The sequence below is a fragment of the Nuphar pumila genome, chromosome 7 (genome assembly GCF_984573655.1).
Source record: "Nuphar pumila chromosome 7, dmNupPumi1.hap1.1, whole genome shotgun sequence".
Lineage (NCBI taxonomy): Eukaryota > Viridiplantae > Streptophyta > Magnoliopsida > Nymphaeales > Nymphaeaceae > Nuphar > Nuphar pumila.
Genome location: NC_143255.1, coordinates 26,811,649 through 26,839,502, shown reverse-complemented (window position 1 = coordinate 26,839,502; position 27,854 = coordinate 26,811,649). Strand labels below are relative to the sequence as shown.

Genomic DNA, 27,854 nt, shown 5'->3' with positions numbered 1-27,854 from the left:
TGGGTAATATTTTCATGGTTCCTGGTGAACTCCCCCCCAACCCCCCTGCTAAAGTGTTGATTGAAATTTACAAGTGTTCAATTTTATAATTCCTTATTTTCTTTAAATTCCAGAGAGTTTTATTGAAATGTTTGAACACAAGCAAAAGAAGTCACAGGGAAAGTGTCATATGCCAAATATTATCATTACTTCAGTAAGTATTTTATTAGTTATCACTTGGGTACATGCTTCATCCGTGATGTGGAGTATGGCATGCTTTAAGGTTGGTTATCATAAGCTGCATATTGAGGGAAGACCTTGTCATATGCGTTTATACATGGAACAAAATTGTCTTGATCAATTGTTTATCTTTGGAGAATCACATCATAACTAAGGCTTCTTTCCTTGTGGTGGCATGGATTCTGGATCCTGGATCTTCAGCAATATCCATTGTCCAGGATTGAGGTTAATACTTCTCCCAGTGGCTCACTTGAAACAGTGTCATATCAGCTTCAAGGAACCCTGGACGCCAGTCATCATGATGATGAACGGCACCCAAAATTGATCAAATTGAGTGTTCCACAATTAGATGGGTCCCATAGTCCCATGAAGTGATCACGATTCATGGCACTTGTGGATAGGGATGTCAATGAATTGGATTTTATCAGATATCCAACCAAATGTTATTCCATCTAGTTGCATTTGATAAGCCAAAACCAGATCTGATTATGATCAGATACAGATATGGCTTTGATTTTCTGCTACCAAAACCGACAAATATCCGAATTTGTTAGATATCCAAATCCATTTACATGTGAAAAAGCGGATCTGGTATGAGCTTTCCACCATCCGAAACAGTTTAGCCAACAGCCAATTAGTTGAATTTGGATTTGGCCACATCCGATCCGAATCCAAACTGTTTACATCCCTACTTGTCTTTCTAAAATGACTGGTCCAGATTTATTCATAAGAGGGACTTGTGAGAGGGTTTTTGAGTGCCGGTCTTGATTCGCTCTCCACTTGAAAGTGCTGATGTAGACTGCCTCCTGAAACTCAGAGATCCCTCTGGTTTCCTCTGTTCTCTTTGCAATCTCAGATGCATCAGCTGATAAGTCAAGGGTCGCCGTTAGAAAAAATAAAAAGCAGCATTTGGTTGATGGTTTGTTAACGTAAACAAAGGTTGAAAGTCTACGTTTCTGAGAGAAATTTTAGAGTTTGTGACATGTTAACGCATAGGTCTTTTGATGGCAGAAAGTAGCCTTAATAGTTTCTGTAGAGCCTGGAAAAATCCCAGCGTTACTGCTTTCAAAAGACTTATTAACCTAATGGGTTGCTCGACAAAAGTGGGTGTTGTACCTAGGGAGTTAGAATGAGTTAGATTCAGTTTGGATCTAGGAATAACCAAAACCAAACTGCTAAATTCCTGATTAACTGAATGTAATTGGATATTTTATAGATTAAAAAAAGGATTATCAGATCCTTACTGGATTTGGGCTTGGAAACATTATTACTCGTATCCAGATAACGTAATTGAAACTAGGGGTGTCAATGGGTTGGATTTGGTTCAGACCCAAGTGAAACCAGACCTGGGCCCAATTTTTGGGTATGAGATCAGGTCCAGACCCGGTCTAAGCTGACCCACCATAACAGAAACCATACCCAGACCCGATAATAACTACATGAACCAGTCACGGGCCATACCCGGTAAATAATATTTTTTATCATTTTTACATTGAAAAATTATGGGTCTTAATTGGAACTCAAGTCGGGCCTGGGTCTGGTTTAAAATTCGACAAACTATACCCCGATCCATGTATTAATCGGACCTTCAGGTCCAGACCCGGGTCTTAATCGAGTCTTCTTATTTATCACCATACCCGAACCCTATAGGGTTTGGTACTGGTTGGGCCCAGGTAAACCCGACCCCGTTGACATCCCTAATTGAAACCATACAGCCTTGAATAAGACATCTGAATCTGACCAAGTGTATTTGGTCTGGAAGACCTATAGATGACCACATTTATCCAGTAACCAAGTAGGCCATAGGCCATGATTTGGGGATCTGCGGTACATATTGACTCTTACCTCAAGTGCTAATGAACATAAACACTAAGTATCTAGAGAAATCCATTTCTTAATAATATGGCTCACGGTCCACAAGGGCTCCGTTCATTTGGTAGGGACTATTTGTGAATGTCACAAGTTGATGGGACATCACAAGTTCGAAACTCACAGGTGGCGTCCCTTGCCACAATGTCGAAGCTGGGTGTACTCCCCCATTGGGCAGGAGGGACCTCAAGGGTTTTACCCACGGGAGGTCAGCCAATGTGCGGTCAGTGATGGGGGGGGGGGGGGGGTTCCTTGGACTATCCAAAAAATAATATGGCTCACGAAGACCTGCAAAAGGAGATCAGATAATGATGAAACCACAAGATGGCTAACAAGTGATATTTACCACACAAAAAATGCAATTTGACGCACTAATTGAATAGAACAGTATTGAATGAAACCATACAACCAACTTTTCCGTTTGCCAAAATCAGGAAGTAGCCACAAAAATGTTCATGGCAGGACCTATAGCCATCTCCGCAAGATTACCTCTTTATGGTATGGCAGGTATGCAACGTTCAATCTATCACTCTTCATTCATTCTTAAGAAAGATGAACACTAGAAAAAAAAAATCATTTAAGGGATTTACAGTGCATATCGCCAGTATTATATGCATTTTGAGAAGTGATCTGTGCTTCACACAAGTGAGTCAGACAGTATGTGAGACTATAATATACACAATACATATGCATTCTCCAATAGACTGAGAAGACAGATGAACACCATATACATTTCACAGTATGAGATGGAACGATAAGACATGATACAAACGGATGAGAAGGTTGCCACTCGCAAACTCTCGAAAGACCAAACTCACTTGATCAGACAGTCTCAGGCATGACAAAGTTGGCAGCTGCATGAAAGTATCCTTATATACAGCAGAGTGTTCAGATGGACCAACATATGATGACAAAGAGGGTTTGCATCTTAAGATTATAAAAGGTATTTTTCTTCTATGATTCTGCGAGGGTCAGTGCACCACTGCTGCATCATGAATCTCAGGTCCCTCTATCTGACCAGAATCAGCCAGTCGTCTTAACATATTCATAATGGTAGGAAGCAATCTTGTGGCCAGGGAGAGGACTCCAGGTAGCTGCATTTTGATCAGACACATTATCACTTTCAAAAGTCTCTTTTCAGTGAGCAATTTATATCATCAGAATACAAGATGTAATTTCCTAACATAATGGAGCAGTCAACACATGAACATAGGGTCGAACATAAGCAACTCCATTACATGTTCAATGCTATTCATCTGGACATGGATGATGGCTCAGCTTGCTGCTTCATCATATATGCAAAATAATTATCATGATAGGGGGTTTATAGGTAATTGAAGAACGTTTCATGATTTCAGTTTTTACTCACAATTCCATCGTGAAATTCCCCTTGTACGTCCAGCGGGACCCATAAAGCTTTAAGAAGTAAGCCAACCACAATGAAAACCCCTACGTACAGAGGATTCCTGTTCAAATATGTAAGACTCGAGCATGGAGGAACCAGCTCTGTGGAATGCAATGGAGACATCACAAAGCAGTACAAGCTTATTTATTACCTCAAAAGTGCCATAAATTCATTAAAACCTAGAACAGCCATAGCAACAATTGCCCATGGAGGTGGTAACCAGTTATTCCTTCTGTATGCCTCCTGAATAACAATCAAGCAAAAGTCATAACAATGAAAGACCAAGAAACTGCAATTCAAGACAACAATCATGTAATATCCATATCTTCCATATGGAAGCACAGATAACACAGAAATCAGTATCAGGATAAATTACTGCTATAGATAAGTGCTGAAAGATAATTCACTCAATTAAATATAGGATTTGATGTAAAGGTGCTAGATCAATTTTCTCCTTTTCTCTTTTTCTATCTCCCTTAAGTGTTCATTCTTTTATTTCCAATACCTTCACTGAATAAAATCTACTTAAAGTGCATGCTACCAACATCCATTTTCAGCTACATATGTACTTATAAATATTATATCCCAAATCGCACTGATCAGTTCATATGAGACTGGCACTTCTAGATCTATCTTCCCTATAGCAACAGATCTAGTTCTCCATGCAAATTTAATAGTTTGAAGGCTACATGTTAAGAAATTTTATGTATATGGTCACACTGATCAACTAATGAAATCTATGATGTCCTAGATTTTATGTATGCCATAATCCTAATATTTCTTAAAATACCTATAGAAGTGTTGAACTAAATTTAAGATATTAATGTGCTTTCAGACAAAACATGTCGCTTTTTTAAAGAGTAGGCACTGATGACACAATACTCATATGCAGTATGCACTATAAAATTGATCCCCAGTTCATTTACAGTTTATTCTATATCATGTAGTAGGTCATCTATGATTGACTTAAAAACTACTGCAATTACTAAATTTCAAGAAATATAGAATACATAAAGACTTTCTCTTGATGGTAGGCCAGCATATTTGAGACTAGCAGCTGAAGATAGGGAAAAAATAAAATTCACAGTTCTACTGTTTGTTCTAGAGTAAAGTATAAAATCATCAGATGAAAGCAATCCACAACAGAGGGATGTAATAAATATGCAGTCTTCAAATTGGTGTAGATTTAGAGATGCGCCACAAATCACCAAGAATAACAATAAACCAACAGTTGGTGCCCACTGCAAAAATGAAGAAAAGAAGATATTGTTTCTCTGAAGGAAACATGCCTGGGCAGATACTGCCTGGGAAATAAAGTAGTCTATTTCTGTGTTGAATTGTCTCCACAAAGATTTGCATTGGACAGGTGTAATCAATGTTACATTTGAAGGAACCTGGTCCACACAAACATTAATGACAAACAATATGCTGGTAAAATTTCATAGAACGTGTCTTATCTGAACAAATACCCCTTCCCATGCACTTGAAGCCAATGGGTTATCATCTCCAACTATACTTCTGTCCTGTTTAGCACCACCACCACCAGCTACTAGAAAAAAAAAAGAGTTTGCTCTATGTTGTCTGGTTGTCCATTAATCCTTATGGCAGCCATGACAGCTAGAAGCTTCAGGGCCTGAAATATGTGATTCAACAGATCAAAACATGACCAAAAGAAAGTAGACCGAGTATCAATATGTTACATAAATGCAACTCTCACTGTGATACCTCAGCACGAGCACTTTTTGTGATCAAACAAATATCTTCCTTTCCGGTCCAAATTCTTGGCATTGATTCACTGTCATGGCTGATCATGCATAATTTCTGCATTTTAGATACATATTTTTATGCATGATCTGTCGAAAAAATGAATTAAGAACCCATTCTTGTCAACCTTTTTCGAGAAATTGCTTTAAACTCAAAATAAAGAAAAAAATGCACATTTCAAACCATGGTTGCCAGTTGAGGAAGCGGGAGCGGGAAGCGAGGCACTTTCAAAATTTTAGGAAGCAGGAAGCGTGGGACCACTTAGGAGCGAATCGGGAATCATCTCGGAAGCAACCTAGGAAGCGAACCAGAAGCGACCTAGGAATCGAGGGGGAACAAAAAAAAATAAAAATAAAAAATACAAAATAAAAAAATAAAAAAATGGGGGAAGTGAGGGGAAAGCGTGATGGGAAGCGCGCTTCCCATAAAAGTAGTTCAAGTGATTTAGGAGTGCGGCGTTTTGTGCTTCCCCTCTCATTTCGGAAGTGCGACGTTTTGCGCTTCCGAAGTGCGCTTCCCCGCTTACCTAGGCGCTTCTGGTAACTCTATTTCAAACCTTCCCTGCATGTTTCACAGTAGTTCAAGTGATTTAGGAGTTTTTAATTGGTGTTCTATAGGAGTGCACACTTCTTAAAACACGTTTTTAGAAGTAGGGTTTTTTTAGAATTTTTAAAACTTCGTTGGTTTCTTTTAGAAAAATCATTTTAACCTAGATTTTTTAGTATAAAAATTAATTTTTGAGAAGAGGCTGGTGTCTTTTCTCTAGGGATTCATGCCCAGCCTCTTCCTCCCTCTTCTTCTCCGTTTTCAATCTTGGTTGGTTTTCTTCCTCCTTTCCTCCTTCTTCTTCTTCTTTTCTTTCCTACTTCTGGCCCTCGTCGTCGCCGACTTTTTCTTGTCCCCATCATCGAAGGCACGTGCAGCCCGGAGAAAGATCACTTTTTCTTCTCAACCCCTTCATCGGAGGCAACTATCGAAGGTATGTCTCTTCCTTCCCCGCCTCTCCATAGTTTCGCATTTAGATTAGTCTTTTTTGCTTAGAATACATTAATACTACTTCATCATTGCATTTAGTATAGCCTGATCTTTGCATAGTCGTTGCATTTAGTTTAGATTGATTTTATTTTCTTGAATGCAAAAACAAAATTTATTTTTAGCATTGCATATAGTGTAAGTTAATTTATGTAGTTTTGTCGTAGGTAGAATAGTAAAAAAAAATCTCTATTTCCGTATCATATAGTAGATTTTCTTTTCTTTTCGCAGTTTAGGTTGTTGATACAGTAATATCGGTCTGAGCAACATGCAATCACTTTCTTACCAGTCCAGCAATCATCCTTATTCGAGTTGTGTGAGTAACGCAGATCAGCATGATAATTTTTGCATCACATCTTTTGCAACTCTCTTGATTAACGTGAACTGCAAATCACATATTCTTTGCCTAATTTGCAGCAGCATCGTTAACGAGGTATAGATTTGGTTTTGTATGAGCTGCAGATTGATTGGTTAGAGAAGTTAATCTTTAACATATTCGGTAGTCAAGTTGTTTTGATCAGACTCATCAATTGACGCAGATCTGCATGATTCTTAAATCTCACATATCAACGTCAAATGAATATCACACATTTTTACCGGTCCTTTCAATTGGTCTGATCAAGAAACTTGAATCTGAGATGCAGACTTGAATATTCTTTCTCTCTGCAGAGGTCAGCACAATATCACTTTACAAATTTGATGTCGGACACAATGTTTTTGGCAGACCATATCTGATCACGCAATGCATGCACACCCGTGTGTGAACAACTCACGATTTTGGGATTGCAGCAAGTAGCAGTTAGTCAGTTGCTTTAATTTCTTAATTTTTTCAATAGTTTTAATATTATTGCATTCCTTTTGTTAGATTAGATGTAGTTATTGATCACATGATAGAATAGTTAATGTGTTTTACCACTTATCATTAGTAGTTTAGTTTCGTGTTTTTTTTATTAGTGATTAGCTAATATAATAATTCAGCATCAGGTTAATTAGAATTGTTAATCACCTTTGGTTAGCTAATTAGATTAGTATTTTGGGTTAGTTCATTAACGTTTTCCTTTATTTGGAATTAGTTTAGCATATTTTGCAAATTAGTTAAATTCAATTAGATTGTGAAAGCTAGTTAGTTTAGATTTAACATTTTTTTTATTTTTGTTAGCTAAGTTGTTTTTGGTTTGCTTCATAGTTTGTTAGATGGTTTGTTACGTGTTAGTTTATTTGTCACAATTTTTTTAGTTGTTACAAAGTTTGTTAGAGTGTTAGTTTTTACTTTTTGTTTGTTTTTGTTAAAACTAACATTAGTTTTAGGGATAGTTCTTTGTCTGCTTTGTTTTTTTTGTCTTTTTGTGTTTTGCAAGGAAGAGTTTACATGTGAAAAAGCCTCTCAGAAAGGCCCTTCAAGCCCTTCAAAAGAGCCCTTGAAGGTCTCTCAGAGAGCCCTCAGACGAGCCCTCAAGAAAGAATATTAGTAGCTTTTATAAGTCTGCTAATTCAATTGAAGCAGTTGCATTGCAAGGGACTAGATCATAAGCAACAAGATGACCCTCTCTTTTTCTTTTCTTTTAGTTTTAGGGCCATTTTTAATTAATTGGGTTTGTAAGAAGGATTGTTTATTATTTTTTTTAGCCCTCTGCAAGAGAGTAACTCAGTGTAATTAGTTAGTTATTTTTATTTTTAAGGCAATAAAGATTGGATTTCTGTGAAATACAAAGTTTTTCATCCCGTTCTCTGAGTTTGACTCGGATCTCACCCTAGTGTGAGCCTGTTTTTATTATTTGGTGTCTGACTTTCACAAAACGTTTTATCAAAAATTATCTTTAAAAATTTATTTCATAAAAACTTGCATCAATGGCTAAATACTGTTGAAAACCTGAAATAATCCAAATTTGGCAGTCGTCAAAGGAACTTGGAGGAGGTGATCATCTGGGAGGGAGGGTGGTGCGGGCAGGAGGGAAATATGGTAAGAAAGGCTACAACTAAATCAAACAGTTACCTATCTTTCATGCGAATAAGAACTTTCCCAGCTTCCTCTCTGGCTTTTCTTTCAACCAGATTTCTTTCAAAAGCAACAAGATTTTCAAATATTCTATCAGAGGTCACATAGTCCAGTTCTAAATTTGCAAGATCTGATGAGATTTCAGATACAACAGCCTTTGTCAAACGCTTAAGAAGGTTTCTTATGGACTGCCATGTATCTTGATTAGCAGCATCAAAGAAAGATTCAACAGGTTCATCAAGTGCTTCAACAAGTTTTGTCTGTTAGAAAGAATTCCTAGATCATTAGTTCTGTCAACAATGCTTAGAATCAAGGCACTCCAAAAAAAACTACTAAAATGAAAAACATGTTAAAGAGATTCAGAACAAGATAGTTCATGTGGATGAAGTCAATATAACATGCCTCATGGCCAGCTACAATTTCAGATAATTTTGCGGTCCTCACAGATGCTACATGTGTGTCGATATCACGATGAAGCTTTTGACAGAATTTGGAAGGATCCCAGTTATCTTGTTCAAATGTTGCATCTGGAAGAAAAAGCCACATAAGTGCAAATAAGTTGTCTTTGCTCCAATCCCAAAGAAATTAGAGTGATCTTTTTGGATGAAGTAAAGAATTTGCATGGTAATAATAGACAGCTGAAATTAGTACAAGAGAAATTAGTTCATTAAAGCATGGCATAGGATTTGAAAACTAAACTTTGCAAAGCAACCATACTCAAGAAGCATTTTAAGCATTCAAGAATACTAGTAATTTCTCCATCATGAAAAGTTTGTAGAAACATAGGTTTTAAGGGAACTTTCTTTTTTCTAGTTCAAGTTTAATGCAATGTTGTAAGTATCATATGATACGGTATGGTATGTATCGTTACTATGGAGAATATCGATATGATACACACTTGTATCATGATACGAGTATGTATTGTATTGTATCATAAGATCAGGATGTATTGTACGATACAGTGTCGACGCACTTAAAAAAGGGCCGAATCATAAATTTTCAGTTTTGGATTTTAAAGACCTCTTAAGGGCCGACTCTCTCATTTGTATAGAAGCCATTAGAGAGGTATCCACACACCCTAGGACTTGTGAGGGCGATTTGAGAGCTGATCTGTGCGCAAGGGAGGGGGATTTTGTAGTTTATTCAAAAGTATATTTCCATCATTTTTTCACTCAAGAAAGTGAGTTAAGGTAAAAAAAAACTTATTCTTTGCTTCTTATTGAGTTTTTTTGAGAGAAGATAGCAACAAATGACCCAGCATGGCAATGGACACTCAAGTAATGAGTGAAAACTGATTGAAAACCGATTGCAACTATTGTCTTACTATTTTTTTGTATGGTATTTCTCGGTTGAAGTATCATTTAACTGGTACACATCTCAATGTTGCAGCCTGCACATCAAGGAAATTGTCGGATGCTATGAAATGACAATAATTACTCACTGAAAAACAAGAAAAAGAGATAAGTGAGGCAGAAATAGAGTATGGGCAGTCCTGGGAGGACAAAGATGAGCTTCCTACTTATGATCTTACAACCCCTAGCATAGCATTCGAAGAAGTTCTGCAGTGAAGGGAAAATATGTGGTTGATGCTAATAGTAGTAGTGTCACAAGCTCAAAAAGAAGAAGAGAAGGAGAAAGATGAGTAGAAGGTAGAGCTAGAGGATCTATTAGGAGATTTTTTCTTCCTAGGACTACCCTTGGAGAGAGCCCCAACATTCGTACTGCTATAACTTTTCAACATTTAGTTGAGAAGGCGAATGTCGCGGTTGGAAGATGGTTCTATGATGCCTGCATTCCTTTCAATGTGGCAAATTCTTTTTATTTTCAGCCCATGGCAGATACCATAACTAGTATCAAGCAAATACTTTCATATCATGCTTTGAGAGGAAAATTTTTAAACACTAATGTGAATGAAATAAAGACATATAATGAAGAGATAAAGCAGTCATGAAAAGAAATTGGGTGTAGCATCATGGTAGATGAGTAGACAGATAGAAAGTCAAGGACTTTGATAATCTTTTTTGTCTATTGCTTTAAAGGAACTATGTTCTTTAAGTCAATTGACCCATTTGATACACCCAAGACAACAGTTGTATTGCTCAGGGTATTTGATCAAGTTGTGGAAGAGGTTCAACCTCAAAATATTATTCAATTTATTACTAATAATGTAACAAATTATAGGTCAACAACTAAAAAACTAGTAGAAAATTATGGGTCATTCTTTTGGATCTCGTGTGTTGCTCATTGCATATACCTCATGCTTGATGACATTGGCAACATGGATAAGATAAAGCACACAGTTGAATGCTGCCAAAAAGTTACTAAATTTATTTACAATCATGCATGGATTTTGAACTTGATGAAAAAGTATACTAGTGGTGCTGAGTTGATTCGTAGTGCAATTATTAGATTTGCCATGATTTTTTGATCGTGCAAAGTCTACTAAAGAATATAATTGCATTAAAAAACATTTTCTTCAAATGAGTGAAATGCATAACCCCATAAACAAAAAAGAAAGTCAAGAAAAATTGTAGATATTGTATTCAAAAGTGAATCCTGAGATTCATGCATGAAGTTGTTGAGAATCACTATACCTTTGGTGAAGATACTTCCATTGGTTGACAGTGAAGACAGAACAACTATAGGTTATACCTATGAGGCCATTAGAGATAAGATAATTTGAATGGGAAGAAAAAAATATACATTCTTATATGAAATATCATTGATCATAGGTGTACTAGGCAACTTCATCAACCTCTTCATGTTGCAACATATTATTTAAATCTTGCATTTAGATACTCTCCTACATTTGAAATAGACATGAAAGTCAACAAGGGACTCTTGGATTGCATTGAAAGGTTGAACCTTAATTATAACGTTCAAGATCAAATTCATAAAGAAATAAAAATTTATGATAATGCATTGCATGATATGGGTGTTATATATATCCAAAATACCGATAGGGGTATTTTGGTCTTTTCATATGTAATATAAGTTGTTTATTAAAACAACTTATCTTTTGTCTTATTCTTCTCTTTTTTTATTTTATTTTTTAAAACCCTTAGGGACCCCACTTATGGAGTCATTGGGGTCCCCAACGGTCATAATATGACCGTTGGGGCTCCCTAGTGACTACATGAGTGGGAACCCCAAGGTCTCCCTCTTGCTCCTTGTTTGTGTATATAAAGGGGGTGTTCCTCTCTCATTTGTAATTAGTTCTCTCCCTCTCTCTCAACAATATTTGTCACTTTTTGCCTTTTGACATTATCCCTTTGTGGGTTTACGTGTTTTCACTAAAAGTGCTTGTGTACTTTTCTTGGTTCTTGTCTATTGTTGGACTTACAAGTGATTTACACTTGTTATTTGTATTTTTGCTTATTTTATTACATGGTATTAGAGCCATTTGGGTTCTTTTGATCTTGGAAGGTTTCTTTTGTTCCACTTAAAGATCGTGACCAAGATACTTTCTCTTTCTCCATCTCTATCTTCTTCTTCAACATAGAGCACAAATCAAGGGTGGAGCTCTCTTTCAAGCTCAATGGTTCAAATTATTTAATGTGAGCGTCGGCTATGGAGAACCATCTTAGAGGGAAGAAACTTTGAGGCTTCGTGATGGGGACCTCTCTTGAACCATCGTTGAAGCTCACCAAAATCGAAGAATGTGTTGAAAAAGCTCTTGATGGGAAGACCGCCTTAAATCCATTCATGATTATCAAGCAAAGGTAAAAGATTGAGAAAGTAACCACGCTAAGATTTTGACGTGGTTTATGAATAATGTTAACATAAAAATTTGTTCTTCCTTAATGGTATGCATACCCAAAATGATCTAGCTCGTCAATATTTTTGTCAAGATAAAATTAGGTTCACTAAACAATTTTTCTTGTTGGTGTTCAAACTCAATGTGCGCCCAGATCCATTGTGTTTGTGGGGGACTGTTAGAGATAATGTTCTGGATGGATAAGTCACTCAAACGACTTTTTCATTGAACTCTCACTTTAAAGTCCAACTGAAGAGAAAGTCACCTAATGCCTCAAATGAAGATCACGATAAGTCAGTTTTGATAAGAGTTCACAAACTGTCTTCTACAAATGTCCAGATGAGCTTACCTAATCCTAAAGATTATGATAAAGAGGAAAGGTTTCTAGCCAAGATTAGTGTTCTTAATTTTAAGGCTAATCTAGATGTATTGGACTCTCATTGTAAGAGGAGAGCCCTCTATTTAACATTTTGAATAGAAAGGTGATTGTGGATGTAGGTGATTACCGAACCACGTTAAATCAGTTTTGTATTTGTGCGAGTTTATTTGGTGTATTATAAGTCTGGTTCATATTATTGTGTGAGTGTGGTTCATGTTAATAACAAAGTTTTTTTGTCACATTAATATCATGATAAATACCTATATAATATTGTTGAAGTAGGTGATATTTTGAAAATATTACTCATTTTCAGGATTATATTAGATTTTAATATACCATGATAAAATCAAGATATTTTCATAGTACCATACGTTTTAGTTAGTTTAAGAACACGGGTTTATAAAGCGCACTTTATGTAGATTGATGCACCTTTGATTTGACTCACCTTGATTTTCATATAATATTCCTAAAAAGGATTAACTTCGATGGTTCATCATTATGATTTAACATAAAACTTATTGCTCTTGAAGAGAGAAAAATATATGTTATTACTCATTTATGCAACCTCACGATGAAAATGGGCCATTGTTTAATGAGGTTTCAAGAATAAATTATGATTATCGATTCTCAAAAAACAAACAAACTATGATTATCAAGAAATAGAATTTATTAACTGTGAGGTTGCATGTAAGGCTGGACGGTCGTGTTCTCAACTCAGAATTTTACTTCTCAAGGAGGCCGACCCATTAAGTAGGGTGTCTACGGGTCGGGTTTACCCAGACCCAACCAGTACCAAACCCTATAGGTCCCGGTATGGTGATAAACAAGAAGACCCGATTAAGACCTGACTCTGGACCCGAAGGTTCGATTAATACATGAATTCAGGTATAGTCTATGAAATTTTATTCCAGACTCAGGCCCGACTCGAGTTTCGATTAAGATCCATAAATTTTCAATGTAAAAATGATAAAAAATAGTATTTTACTTGGTATGGCACGGGTCTGTTTCATGTAGTTCTTATCTCTGATTCCACTCATGTCTGGACCCAATACCATACCCAAAAATTGAGGCCAGGTCTGGTTCTCACTGGGTCCGAACCAAACCCGACCCGGTGGCCCAGTTCTTAATGAGGGTTAAAAAAAAAGAAATTATGATAACTCATGGAAAAAAATACAAAAACCTTTTTCCACTCCAGCATGGTTAGTCAAATCAACAGAATAAATGAATAATTCACATATTTCACAAAATATTTGGAATAATGGAGTAGGAACAGTACAATAATTAGAAACTAGCAAAACCATAAAAGACAAATTAAAGGGGCGGGGGGGGGGGGGGGGGGGCATTTCTAGTAATTATGGTTTGATGTTCTGCGTCCTCTACACTTGGATCTCAAATCTAAGGGAATTATCCTTTTTGTGAAATCGAACATTATCATTTTTATATATAATTGTTGATAGAAATGAGTTTGATACTTGTCATTAATTTACTAATTACAGTAATTTCTACCTGAAGCTGTGTTGTCAGAATCGTATTGAACGTTGCATTGTTTTGAAAGTGATTCAGGAGAATTTGGCCAATTTGGTTTCTCAACCGAATCGGTTAATTTTTAACTAGCAGATGAGAAGTGTCACAAAATATTGAACTATAAAAAATATTTTAAAATAAACTGAATTAGCCTGGTTTTGTGTCAAATTTTGGCGGATATAATACTAATAGGCCGATTCAGGTGGATATTGGTAGTCCTTATAAGGTTTCTAAAATGAGTTCCCTACCAGTATCAGATGAGTTAAGCTATGGTGCACCAAGCACCAAGGCAACCATGGTGAAACTGGTGAAGAGTGCAACTTCTTGGTTGGCTTTCTAAGGATTCAAAGGTTTTTTCATGGGTAATGGGGTTTGAATGATAGGGTGTTTTGATACGTGCTGGGCCCATGGGGTTCAGATAGATCCAAAATAAAATTCGAATAGATTGAAATAGGGAAAACAAATTCAATTTGATTGTAACAGGTTTTACTAAAAAATTTGGTTCTCCTAAATGGCTAGGCAGAAAAATCTCAAATTTTCAGGGATTGATCTAGAAATGTCTTTGAGGATCTAACTCCACAGGGTTTGGGTTTTATGAGATCAGGAATAGGAAACCAGAATTTTGGTGAGGATTGGGTTTTAGTTTAGGCAAGGTTTGGTAAATAGGTTGATTATCTTAACTGGTTGGGATTTTTTGAGCTAATTTTTGGCAGATAGGTTGGAGACACTATAGAGAACTTATGGTTAAAACTGCAGGGTTAAATCAGGTTGGATGAGGGAGATATGACCTAGAGAAATCGTGTCAAATTTTGCAATTCAGATCATACATAATTGAGTTGGTTAACTATATTCGGTTTGGGTCAAAGGGTGGAGAAGCAGGTTTAAGCCTAGGTGAGGATGGTTTCGACTTACTAAAACTTAAGGGTAGTACTTGGAGAATTCTGCTACAACTTGGTATGGCTGGGTTGGGTCTGGTACAACATCAAAGACATTACACCTTGAAAGACTTTAGTTTTCCACACTTACTCTTTGGGCACCTTGGTGAAGGTGGGCCTAAGATGCAGCTTAGGACAACTTGTAATGATCAGATCCACTAGGGATCACAACAAGATCAAAGAGGGGACCCGACTAGAGGAGGGCCTGGGGACCAAGAGAAAAGAAAAGAAGAGAGGGATACACTGAAGAGGAGAAAGAGAGAGAGAGAGAGAGAGACGAATTTGAAGAGAAATTCAACTCAAGTTCAATATATTTTTCATACCCCTAATACAAAATGGTACCTCTATTTATAGGCTCAGGAGAGACATTAACATCCTTGACAATTTCAAAAAACATTAAATAGAAAATGAGAAATCCTAAGAGGTCTTTTCTAAAATAGGTACAACCTCGCTTGACTAAGATATGATACCCAAGAGCCTTCATAAAAACCTTGCACGCCCATCTAGGCACCTCTCAAGGGAAGGTCAACATCTTGGTGGGCCCCACTAGGGCCAACCGGCCCCTCCTTGGATCCAGTTCCTTTATTGTTGCTTCAATCCACTCCAAGCTTTGATCCGCCCAATGTCATTTAGGGTTGGGTCTCTTCTTGCGCTGGTCCCACAATGCCAAAGTGGATTCAACTTTAAATGGATTCGTATAATTCCTTTTCTCTTGAAAATTGCCTAGTCCACTAGGCAAAAAAACCAAATATTGATTCTGGAGAATATAGTCGAACTCTCAAGTTGGCTTTCTTTCATCGCTCTATTCAACTAAATGCTTCTTAACCCTCTAGTCATTGATCCATAATTTTTGGGTTTTAAGAATTCAAATTGGGGTCTTGGGTTTGACATCTTCTGGAGTAGTTGTGCTTCCTTCCGGATGGTCACCATGATGTGCCTTCAACTTTAACACATAAAACACAGGGTGAACTTGAGCGGTGAAAGGTAATCGGAGTTTGTACGTCACCGGTCCAATACGTTCAATCACTTGATATGACTCATGGTAACATGAGGAAAGCTTGTTGTTGGAACTCTCGGTCCTTCCTATTCTTGTCATAAATTTGTTTCATCCTATTTTGTGCCTTAGCCAATTTTTTCTTCAATTCCTACAACCACATCCATTTGCCTTAATTGTCAATCAACCTCAATGGACTTGTCTGACCCTTCTTCATAGGCTATGGTTTTGGGTGGTGTTTGTTTATATAGAACTTCATAAGGGGTTATCCTAATGGAAGAATGGTAAGAGGTGTTGTATGACTATTTGGCCCAAGGAAGGTAGTCAATACAGGTTTTGGGTTTCTCTTGAGTGAAGCATAGGAAGTAAGTTTCAATGGTTCGATTAACTACCTCGGTTTGACCATCGATTTGTAGTGCTAAATTTTATTTTTGTCTCTAATAGGTTGAAATACTCTTTCTAGAAGTAACTAGTGAAAAGGGAGTCTCAGTCACACACTATAGATTTTGGCATCCCATATAGCCTACCAATATTTGGTGGAAGGTTTTAACCACAGTATGGGTAAAATACTTTCAGAGTAGAGCTAGTAAGTGAAAAAACTTGGTCAACCTATCAACAACTATGTAGATGACTTCTTTTCATAAGACCTACACAAAGTTCATCGATATGTCGGACCACACTTTATAGGGAATGGGTAAGGTCTGCAAGTATCCTATCGGGTTGGTTGCTTCATACTTATTGGTTTGGCACACAAGGCACTCTCAAACAAATTTCATCACTTTCTCCTACAACTTGAGCCAATAGAACTCGGCCTTGATGCGTTGTTGGGTTTTATAAACCCCTTCACGACCACCCATAGGAGATAAATGGTAGTGATATAAAAGATCTGGGATGATCTCTGCATCGCAAGGGAGCAAGAACTGGTCCTTGTAGAAGACTAAGTCTCCTTTCAGTTGGTGATTTAGTCAGCTAATCGGATCTTCCTTGAGAGCCTTCTTAATCTTTTGAATTGGTTCACTCTCATGTTGCACCCTACACACTTCCTCCCATATTTTGCAAGTCACAACTGAAAGAACATTGAGTCTTACTTTATAAGTTTTCATAACTTCTTCTGACCCTTCTCCTATACCACTCTTAGGTATATGACCCTTAAGGCAAACTCTCTCTCTCACGAGTTCAAAAAATACTTTTATTTTACTAATTTTTCATTAGACATTGCCTAAGGTCCACAACCAACTCATCCTAAGGACTATGTCTGCCCCTTTCATGGGTAGTAGATGGAGATCCACCATGAATTTGGATCCTTGGATATCCAACTCCACCTTCGGGCAAACATATGAACACTTGAGGTGGCATCAGTCTCCAACTATGCCATTGAACCTTGGTCCTTGGTCGGGGCAGCTCATGATTTACACAAGATCTTCTCTTACAAAATTATTGGTTGATATGGTGTCGATCAACACCTCAACACCTTTCTAATTTCAACGTCCCCTAACTCACATAGAGTTTGGGATGTGTTATGAAATCCCATGGCCTTGCTTGGTTTCCTTCTCTGAATTCTTCTCTATTGCTTTCACTTATCATAAACATTTTAATGGTCTTGCACTTGTGACCTAGTGTCCACTTTTCACAATTATAACAAAAGTCCTTGCTCCTATGATCTGTCATTTGGGCTTTTGAAATAAACTTGGTTCAGATATTGAAACCTGATTTGGATTTGGGTACAACATCTTGGACCGATTTTTTATTGTTGTACTCATCGAGGGGTCGGTTGGGCCTCTTCATATTGGCCGACTTCTTCAAACGCTCTTCCACCACTCATGCTTTGACATAGCACTCTTCAAGGGTTTGTGGGTCTAGGGTCATTAATTCAACTCATATTTCATCCCAGAGTCTGCCAATGAAAGCTCTTATCAAAGCAGACTTGTACCAATCACTACACATGGTGCAAAGGTCTTCAAACTCTACTTGATATTCTTGGACCAACCTTTTTTATATGAGGTTCTTCATCTCTACGTTGTGGTTAACATAGAGACATAGTCTGAATTGTTTGAGCACTTCCAGCTTAAACTTGAACCACATTGGTGTTTCATAGCATTGTTCGTGCCAACGGATCCACTATACTAAGTAAGGTCTAGACCTTATTGAGTAAGAGAGATAAGTTAAGGGAAGGGACTTGCAACAAGGTCAAAGAGGGGGCCTGACTAGAGGAGGACTTAGGGGCCAAGAGAAGAGAAGAAAGGGACACAACCAAGAGGAGAGAGATGAATTTGAAGAGACCTTCAACTCAAATTCAATATATTTTTCATATCCTTAATACAAAATGGAGCCTCTATTTATAAGCTCAAGAAAGGTATTAACATCCTTGACAATTTTAAGAAACATTAAATAGAAAATAAAAAATCCTAAATAGTTTTTTCCAAAATAGGTATAACCTCCTTTGGGTAAGAGGTAACACCCAAAAGCCTTCATAAAACACTTTGCATGCCCATCTTGGCACCTCGGGAAGGTCGACAACTTGGTGGGCCCTACTAGGGCCAGCTAGCCCTTCCATGGATTTGGTTCTTTCATTGTTGTTCTCGTCCACCCAATGATATTTTGGGTTGAGTCTTTTCTTGCTGGATCGGGTGCAATCATATGGCACAAAATTTGTGCATTAAGCACCTGATCACCCTCCATTTGGCCTTAGGCCTCACAATTGACAATCCTTGTCTCAAGATGGAGGGTGATCAGGTGCTTAATGCACAAATATTTGTGCAATCATATTGCACCAGATCTTTTCACCTTCTTGCTCCGGTCCCACCAATGCCAAAGTGGATTTAGTTTCAAATGGATCCGTATCATGTTTCATGTTTAGGAGTGTAAACAGGTCGAACTTGGGTCAGATCTAAGAATTACCGAGTCCAACATAATCGGATCTGGCCTAATTTCATTCAGAGTTGGATGGCATAATATAAAAGTGAATCCGTATCTGACTAGCTTAAAATCCGATATTTACACTTAATCGGATTCAGATTTAATTTGGATTTGGATTTTAGTCAGACTCAGACATGGATTTGGATGCAAAATGCTGAGTCTTATCTGATTATTAATCGGATCTGGATTTGGACACAAAATCCAACTAATCAGATTCGGGTAAGATGTCGGATTACGTCAGACCGGTTGACATCCCTATAAATGGTGTGGAGAGTGATTATTGAACGTCCGTTTGTTTCAGAGGTGTCTTTCATATGAAAGTTTGCCTATCACTAGACTTCTGCAGGTTCACTTGACCCCACGTTTGTTTGGAGTCAACTTGCAGTCCATTTGCATTCGATTAATCTGTGCTCCTCTTTTGTTTGATCAGTAACTGTTTGATAGTTTTCCTTTGAAGCCTGTTAAACTTTACATGACAATTTTTTTTTAAATCTTAAAATAGGAATTGATGTTGCTTTAGTTTCTCAACTTTTTAGTTCTAATCCAAACATCTTGGTTTTGTTTGGTGGTTCACTCAGTTGTTTTATGTGGTTTGACCTTTAACAAAAAGGTTCTATATGGCCATAATCTATAATTTAGAGAAAACTGGCTGTTTACAATGTATGTATTGTGATAAAGGGTTTCAAAGCAAGCGCCTTTTGAAGTCAATAGGACACTGTTTCAGGTAGAGATGTAATGTTTATTGAGAGGGAGGTTTATTTCTTATTAGTCTTTGCAATGTGCTACAGGTGACCATGTGTGATGTAGGACATGATGCAGCAATTACCGAGTGGCAAACCTAGAATGAAACTGTCAAAAAAAGGAAAAAAAAATAGGTCAAATGTTGTGAGCCAATATCGTGCCAATGTCCATAAATGCTCAAAATGCCCAAGTATGGAAAAAGATCAATTGTTGAAAGCAATGGGATCACAGTTGATACAGTTTATCTCTAAGAGACGAAAACTTGGAATTTCAGGGGGGGGGGGGGGGCAGCACATTTGGCCAAGTTGACCTACTAGGGGGCAATTTCTCTATTTTTTAACTATCATTTTTGGGAGAGTTTCATCAACATTAAACAAAATCAAGAGAGAACTTTCTTTGTGAGAGAACGGTTGTGATTTTGGGCCTGAGCTCAGGATTACATTAAGACCGGTATCATATTAATGTGATTAAGGAATACAGACAAACAACAAATAAGCAAATAACCACAAAACAAGAGGGTTTTACATGGTTTAGCAAAATTGCCTACATTCACGAGAAAAGTACCTAGAGTCTTTTATTAATATAATCAATCATCGATTCAAGAGAAAACAAATAGAGATACAAATGAAAACAACCATGTATGTCGTTTGATCCACCAAGAGGATCGATGTGTGCAGCCCAAATCTTTCTCTCTATCACAAAAAAGAAGCTGCCTCTCAAAATCCAAGAGAAGCTTCAACCATCGGTGAACCACGTAAGAGAGCAAAACTATCATCTTTTTCTCTTAAGTTGCTTGAGAGCACTAAAAGAAAGAGGGATACCTTCTCATTTCTCTTTATCTCAAGCCAAGTACATCACCGCCTTTTCAAAAGAGAGCACACCATCTATTTATAAAATCCAAAGATAGAATCTTTATCAATCAAGAAACCTCATATGGGTCTTATTTCTTATCTCATATGGGATTCTAAATAACAGTAAAAAAAAACTTCTTTAGATGGCAAGGTGGGTTTCAGTCCAATAGAGACTCAATAAAGCCATAATCAACAAGAAAGCCATGTAGAGGTTGATTTATTGTTAGCTTTTGTTAATCAACTGTTTTTTTATGGTTTCTCCTTCACTCTTGTTAGTTATAGCCAATTTCTCTACAGCCATTTTTTGCACTCATTATTCATAGTCCGTTGCTCATGCATGTGCTTGTGTGTGCGCGTGTGACTGTCTACACTCATGCACATGCATATGAGGCATTGCTACTCTTGCTTTTTTCTTAATGGGATTACCAAGTTTGGTTTGTTTACCTTTTTTTTCCTTAAGCTGCTGAGAGATTAGAACCGTAGAATTAAAACTCAAGGTCGAGTTAACCATCCAGCTCTCTCATTTGAGCCCGTTTCTATATAGCACTTAAGGAAGTTGTATGAAGCTGATTCATGTTCCGTTATTCCAAATCTTCTCAAAGTTGATTCTTTTATGTATGGCATACACAAATATCTTTTGAAATTTTTTATTTGGTTTAATTTAGAGGGTTTGTGAGTTGAGTCCAATTGTAGGCATTAGAAGATTCTGCTACAATTACCTGGATGCTTTCAGAATGTATTACTTCCTGCTTGTGATTATTTATTCACTACTATCAAGTTGCCAGGATAATGGATTAGATACTGATGCTCCTTTGATGAACCGAAATAGAAAAGTGTGATCCTTTGAAATGCAACTAAAGTATTAAGTTTGAGATCGAGTTCTCAAAGGCCACATACTGAGGATGAAGAGTCAAATTCAAATGAATTGCCGTGATGCAGTTGGTATGTCTGATTTTCAGGAGTTTAAGACATCAGGTGATGCTTTTAAAGAGCTAGGGTCCGTATGATGGAGCTAGGACTTATTGCAAAAGTATGGTACAAGGCAATCAATGGTAGAGCGCTTGAACATATCATATTGGAAACTCAAACTCTTTTAGCTAAAGGCCTCATTCATTACAACAGCCTACTGTTATACTATAATCATATGGACAAACACCGATATCCAATCCCTCTTTTATGTCAAAATAAGATGAGAAGAAAATAAGAAAATGACAGTAAGAGATGTGAGACTATGATGACTACCCTGAACATCAAATGCAATGAAAGCGGAAGCAGATCATGCCAAACATCCCAGTCCACTTCATGCCAAGAGTGACATTATGACCATGGGATTTTCAGTGGTAACTTCAGTTTTATTTTTGTTACCACATGAGAAGCTTATGAAAGTGTCATGAGGTCAAGTTAGATGGTCAAGTGTGTGAGTATTATCAGTTGGATTTTGGATCATATCAGATCCAACATGGATGTGACCCATATTGACATGGGCATAGGGACATACATGGGTGTGGCTCTTGGGTTTTGAGGTTTACCGGACAGCTATGAGGTCTCATACCAGTTCATTCATGCCCATTAGGGACCTCCATTAATTAGTGCTCATTATGGACCTCCACCAATTTTTCTTATAAATAAGAAACCCGTAGTGGTGTGATGAGTGTCATATTCGTGTGAGATCTCTATCTCTGGGTTCAAGGGTCATGCTCACCATTCGACCTGACGGCCTGGGCTCATCGAGGGTGTCGATTGGTTGAGAAGAATGCCAACCACCCGTATCCACCGAAGCGTCGTTTAGATCGTCCAAAGTCACATTCGGTAAGTAGCTCTTTCTTGATTCATTTTATGCTAACACTAGGTTACGAGCCCACATTGAATATGAACTTTTTACATTCACTTAACAACCCTCTCACTCTTATGACAGATGTCGTTGGCGGCAAATGAAAGTGGGAGGCGGAGGGGGCGAAACCCTAAAAAAAAATTACATTACCGAGGGGGAGGGGGTGTCAGGTTTCCACTGTAGCAGTGTAGCTACAGTGGAACCCAATCCAGAACCCAAAACCAATTAAAATGGTTTCAGGTGGATTGGGTCTGCTCTTGATCCGCAGGAACTCAGTCCAAAAAGTTTTGAGTCTTGTACTGGATCCGACCTTGATTCGGTTTAGGATCTGGATCGTGGGATCTAACCCAGGATCTAGTTGGATAGGGTCTGGACTGTGGGATCTGACCCAGGATTTAGTTGGATCAGATCTGGATTTGAATTGGGTCTCAGTCGTATGATCCTACCCAAGATCTATTTAGACTGAATTTGGATCCAAACCAGGTCAAATCAAGTCTGATACTGGATCCATGCACTGTCTACCCCTTTTATAAAGCAAAACCAGTTTGGTGGTAGATACAATACAGTTCAAGACTGGTTCAAAGCCTTTTCTGACCTGTTCTGAAAGGTTTTTCATTTGTTCCTACAACAGGAGACTTGTTTTCTCGTATTTGAGAAAGAACATGAGCTTTCTCATTTGGTTTTAGGTGTTTAAAAGCTTTTGTGCATGTTTTAAATCACTTCAGGGTCTTTTTTAACCAGTTCGAGGTCGTTTTAGACCAGTTTGGGGTATTTTATGATGGGTTCCAACACTAAGACCCCGAGTATTACTTGTAACAACATGTCTTTATCATTTTAATCATACTTTTATGTGTAATTTCATCATGGATGCATGTCTTTTGCATGCATTTGATATTTTCTTGTGTTATCCATGATATTTAATCATGAATTATAACTAAATTCATGACATATATAATGTATTCATCAAAATTTTATTTATGCATATGATATATAACATGAATTTGTATTTTTTATGTTATCATACATAATTTGTCATGAATATACATTCATTATAATGATTGCATGGGCATGCTTTGTAATACGAATATGTTTGCATTAATAGATCTCGATCAACTTACTCTTGTAATTACCAAAGTGATCTGAGTTGCATTGATTGAGGGTTCTTTAGACCGTGTTGAGATTCAGTATTGTGATTGTTTGTGATTTTATGAAGAAATGATTATACCCAAAGGTAGGTCATTATGTTCCAAAGTCACACAAGGTGTAATAGTAGGTATGTACATCAGCCCATGAAGCGCATTTGTACCCAAAGGTTTAATGTTAAATTGACTCTTGTTATATGATCTACTAGTTTCAACAATTGAAGTCAATTCTTTGAAGATTGAAGAGGTGAAACAACTTTGAATATTATTGTTTTTACCAAAGTGAAACGATAATGACTTTATTATGCTTGCCTTAGAAAAGGTGAATAATAAAGGGTTTCATGTTTACTTATTTGATATGAATCTTGTATAGAGCAATTATCTCACTCCTACAGAGAATAGCATAACCAATCAAAAGGTTGTCTATGAGAAGTGAGAGTGCTTAGAAAGTTGTTTATGAGAAGTGAGAGTGCTCAAATAATCTTAGCATGTCATTTTTGCAATCATAAATAACTAAGAATATTAGAGGCATCATCTTTCACTGTAGGATAGTGCATAAATTTTTGAAAGTCATTAAGGCAGAAATTATTAATTTAAATGAGATTTTATCTTATTTCATATGAATTAGAAGTTTAATTTCAGGTCTTGGTGTTGTGGACTGTATTGAGAGGCTACCAAAGACCTTATGTGATAATAAAGTTGTTGTGTCATTCTCGAATAACAAGTGCTCCACCTCATGTCGAAACATGGAGTTAAAATATTTTATTGTTAAAGAAAAGATGATGAATCATTTAATTTGTATTGATATAATCGATACAAAGAAAATGATTGTGGATCCTCAAGGGCTAGCAACATGATTATATTTCTAACATATAATGAGGATGTGTGTGTTTTATTCCTTCTGATGTATGACAATACATTATGGTTATATGTGATCACATTTATGAAACTACATTGATTCTCCATGATTTTGTGCATTATTGATTTTGTATAAAATATCTCTCATTTGTGAGAAAATAATAACATAATAACAATATTAAAAGGACCAATAAAATGAGTTCAAGACCAACCCGTTCATAAAGGTATTCTTTCATGCTAAACACTGAAAATAAATAATAATGTAGTATATGAAAATATGACATCTCAAATAGAGGGGTTCATCTCCATAACTCGTATCATTCATTCTGGTGATACATGATAACATGTGAACTCACCTAGAAATTAAATCGAGATAACGATATAGAACATCGATGAAGTGTTTTTCCATGTTAATGGGTCAAGTGAAAGAATGTTGAATTTTTAATCAGATCGGATCTAACCTAGATGTGACCCATATTGCTGTGGGCACATCAAGGGACATACATGGGTGTAACTCTTGGGTTTTGGGGGTTACAACTAATAAATGTTCATTCATGCCCATTAGGAACCTCCACTAATGCCCATTATGAACCTTCACCAAATCTTCTTATAAATAAGAGACTGGTGTGATGAGTGTCTCATTCGTGTGTGATCTTTCTCTTTGGGTTAAGGGTCCTGCTCACCATTTGACTTGACGGCCTGGGCTCATCGAGGGCTTCGATTGGCTAAGGACAACGTCGACCACCTGCATCCACCGAAGTGCCATTTGGATTGTCCAAAGCTGCAAAGCCGCATTCGGTAAGTGGCTCTTTCATGATCCATTTTATACTAACAATATCTTCTCCACATACGTGTCTGAAAATTCTTAACACTATAAACGGGCAAGTTCTTTTGATAGTAACTCCTGCTGAAAGCATTATTCAGGTTGGAGTAACAGCTGGGATATTATCTAGTGGAAAGCTCAACTGTGCACCCTGTTTGAAGGCATCTGGAAAAGACAAAGCTGAGTATCATCCTTTGACCAGCATGAGACAAGACTCCTTCCGTCTCAGAGTTGCCTCTTATAGCAGCGGCATGAGACAATAACGATTTAACAATAAGAATGTATGGACAGTGGCATCCTTAAAATGAGTTGGAGCATAACACCAATAACACTGATGGGAAATTCAATCATTTACTTTTTGAGCATCAGAAAATAGTTCAACCACTTTAAACTTGGCCGAAAGAAGGGATGCCTTTGCGGAATCCTCGAAAAACAACAAAGCAATATTATTGTGGCAAGAGATTAGAATCTAGGTTATAACATGTTTCTCAATATGGATAACTGCTAATTTCCCTTCTCTGATCGTGAATGAACTGAGCTGACATATTGATAATCTTAATATCCTCATCCCCATGGGAAAGGAGACTGAAAAGAAAGCTTTTCATCTTGTGATTCTTGTGTGCATTTGGTTAATGACAAGCTCTTTTTATAACAAATGGTAAAGAAAAAGAACATGAACATGTTACATTTCACTCATACAAACATTGGGAGAAAAATCAGCAGACATATCCAGAGGCTGGAAATATGAAATAATTTTACATGCAAAAGATGGGATGCAAATTATATGTCCACATGTATTTGAAAAAGAATTGTTATGCATCATCCTCAGCAAACTCCAGCCTGGCTCTTTACCTGTTGATCCAGAACCATCCTGTCAAGCTTCTGTATTATTCCTACTTTCACAGACATCACACACTTCAAAATCCAATCACGAAGGGAGTAAGAGGTAGAGTTAGTTCCTGTTGCCGTATGCCTGCATCCAGCAAAACATCAAAATAGCTGATCAGAGTGCTCCGATCAAGTTAAAAGTTAAAACCAAAAGCAATTTGTACTGCTTAAACTTGAAATCGAATTTAGCAAATTTTGAGCATCCCATTACACCATACACACCTCTATGGCAACCAAGGATCTGCAGTAATTAGTGTTTGTGAGCACAGAACAGGTGGAACCACATTCACTGTCTTTTAGAGACATTGCTGATCTATCAAGCTTGATTGCACCTGTATACTGATAGCCTTTGCAGGATGAACCTACTTGTGAGGATGATCTTTGCATCCGAACGCCACGAGGAACGCTCCTGCTTTCCGCAGACGTGCGCCTCTTAGATGATACTCTCTCAAATGACTCAGGCCTCTGCTTTGGTGCACTCTGTGACCGTGCCTTAGCTCTCGAAGACTCTGTGTTGGCCATGTAATTGGGGAAGGAGCTGTAGTCATTGGAAACAGACTCTGCATATTCAATTCTAGAACCTCCAAATGAACCTCTGCTTGAATACGGCCTGGACATTGCTGAGAACTGTGGGCTGCTCTGTGCTGTTGTGAATGAGAACTCCTCAAAATGTCCGCTGCAGGCTCGCGGGCTGAGATCGGTGAGTGCAGTTGATGGCGCAGGGGATTGTACGCGGTCTAGCTTGGGAAGAGGCGGTAAGGACCTTCGATGCGTCGAGAACATCTGCTCAGATTTTTGAAGATATGCACCTGAAGTGCTTATCCTGCTCTTTGGGATTCCCCTGCTTTCGCCTAAATCCATCTCAACGATTTTTATGTTCTCATCTGGGCTTCTATCCATGTCCTGAATGAACAAAGTTGAAATTGCAGCTCAATTAACAGTTCCATCTTTTAACTGAAATTTGATCTCCCCATAAAGCACTGAACTACTAAGCATTGTTGTTAAATACTGTGAACACATGGTTTATTCTCTTTTTTGAAATGCAGCAAACTCTATTGATGCTTATGTCGGTGTGTGTTAATTCATTCTGTTTGTTAGATGTTGGTACGTTTAAAAATTTGCAACTTTAACAAGATGGAAATCTTAAATATAAGGGAAATGTTCAATAGAGAAGTGCTTACATATGAATGACTGAATCTGTGGTGTTCATGAGTTGATCTCCTGTGAGTGGATAGTCTCTGAGAAGCAGGCGGCGATTCTTCAACCATTCTAATTCTCTGAGCCCGGGCTCTGTGCTGAACAGTCACAAGTGCCTGCATACACCTGAGAGTAGCATCAGCTTGCCTCCTCACCAGGTGACCCCTCACCAACGCCTGCAACTTCACCAAACCTTTAAGTGCTCTCAAGGCCTTTCTTGCCTGCATGGAGCAATGTGGGGAGTCAGTAATTTTGAATCTATTGACGAACAAAATTTATTCATGAGAGAGAGAGAGAGGAGGCCAACCAGATGGGCACGGAAAGCAGCTTGGATCTTGATGGCAGGCATCTCTTCAGCAGGAGTTGGCTCATGTGGGGTAGCAGTCAGCCGTATGACAGCAGCAGCAGCTTGGGCAGCAGCAATGGCTGCATCAGCGGCTGCTGCTGTTGCAGCAGCAACAGCAATTGCATGCTTCCTTTGCTCTGTTTCAGTCTCACAGAGGGATATATTAGATGTAGTTGTATTAGCAGCAGCAGAAGAAGCAATGGAATCATTTGAATTGGAATCCTTGTGAGCAGATCTCCTGAAACTCCATCTGCGCTTCTCTTTTGGAGGCTGACTTGCTGCTGAAACTGATTGATTCTCAACCTGAGACAAACTCTGGCTCTCTTTCTCCTTCTCCTTCTTGTTGCTCCTCAAGAAGCTTCTCAGCCATTTACTGGTCTTTCCCAT

The 27,854-nt window shown here is 37.7% G+C and overlaps 2 protein-coding genes across 2 annotated transcripts; both read right to left on the bottom strand.

Moving 5' to 3' along the window:
- Nucleotides 1-3,059: 3,059 nt before the first annotated feature.
- Nucleotides 3,060-8,831, bottom strand: LOC149831624 (protein ROOT HAIR DEFECTIVE 3-like). The gene is made up of 5 exons (XM_090013051.1): nucleotides 8,688-8,831; nucleotides 8,283-8,545; nucleotides 3,645-3,818; nucleotides 3,458-3,554; nucleotides 3,060-3,182 (listed from the first exon to the last, which is right to left on the bottom strand). The coding sequence occupies exons 1-5, from the start codon at nucleotides 8,829-8,831 to the stop codon at nucleotides 3,060-3,062; spliced, it is 801 nt and encodes a 266-aa protein (XP_089869177.1).
- A 17,157-nt stretch (nucleotides 8,832-25,988) lies between these two features.
- Nucleotides 25,989-27,854, bottom strand: LOC149831623 (protein IQ-DOMAIN 19-like). Its single transcript, XM_090013050.1, has 4 exons — nucleotides 27,429-27,854; nucleotides 27,106-27,342; nucleotides 26,156-26,827; nucleotides 25,989-26,009 (listed from the first exon to the last, which is right to left on the bottom strand). Exons 1-4 carry the CDS (start codon nucleotides 27,852-27,854, stop codon nucleotides 25,989-25,991), a joined length of 1,356 nt encoding a protein of 451 aa, XP_089869176.1.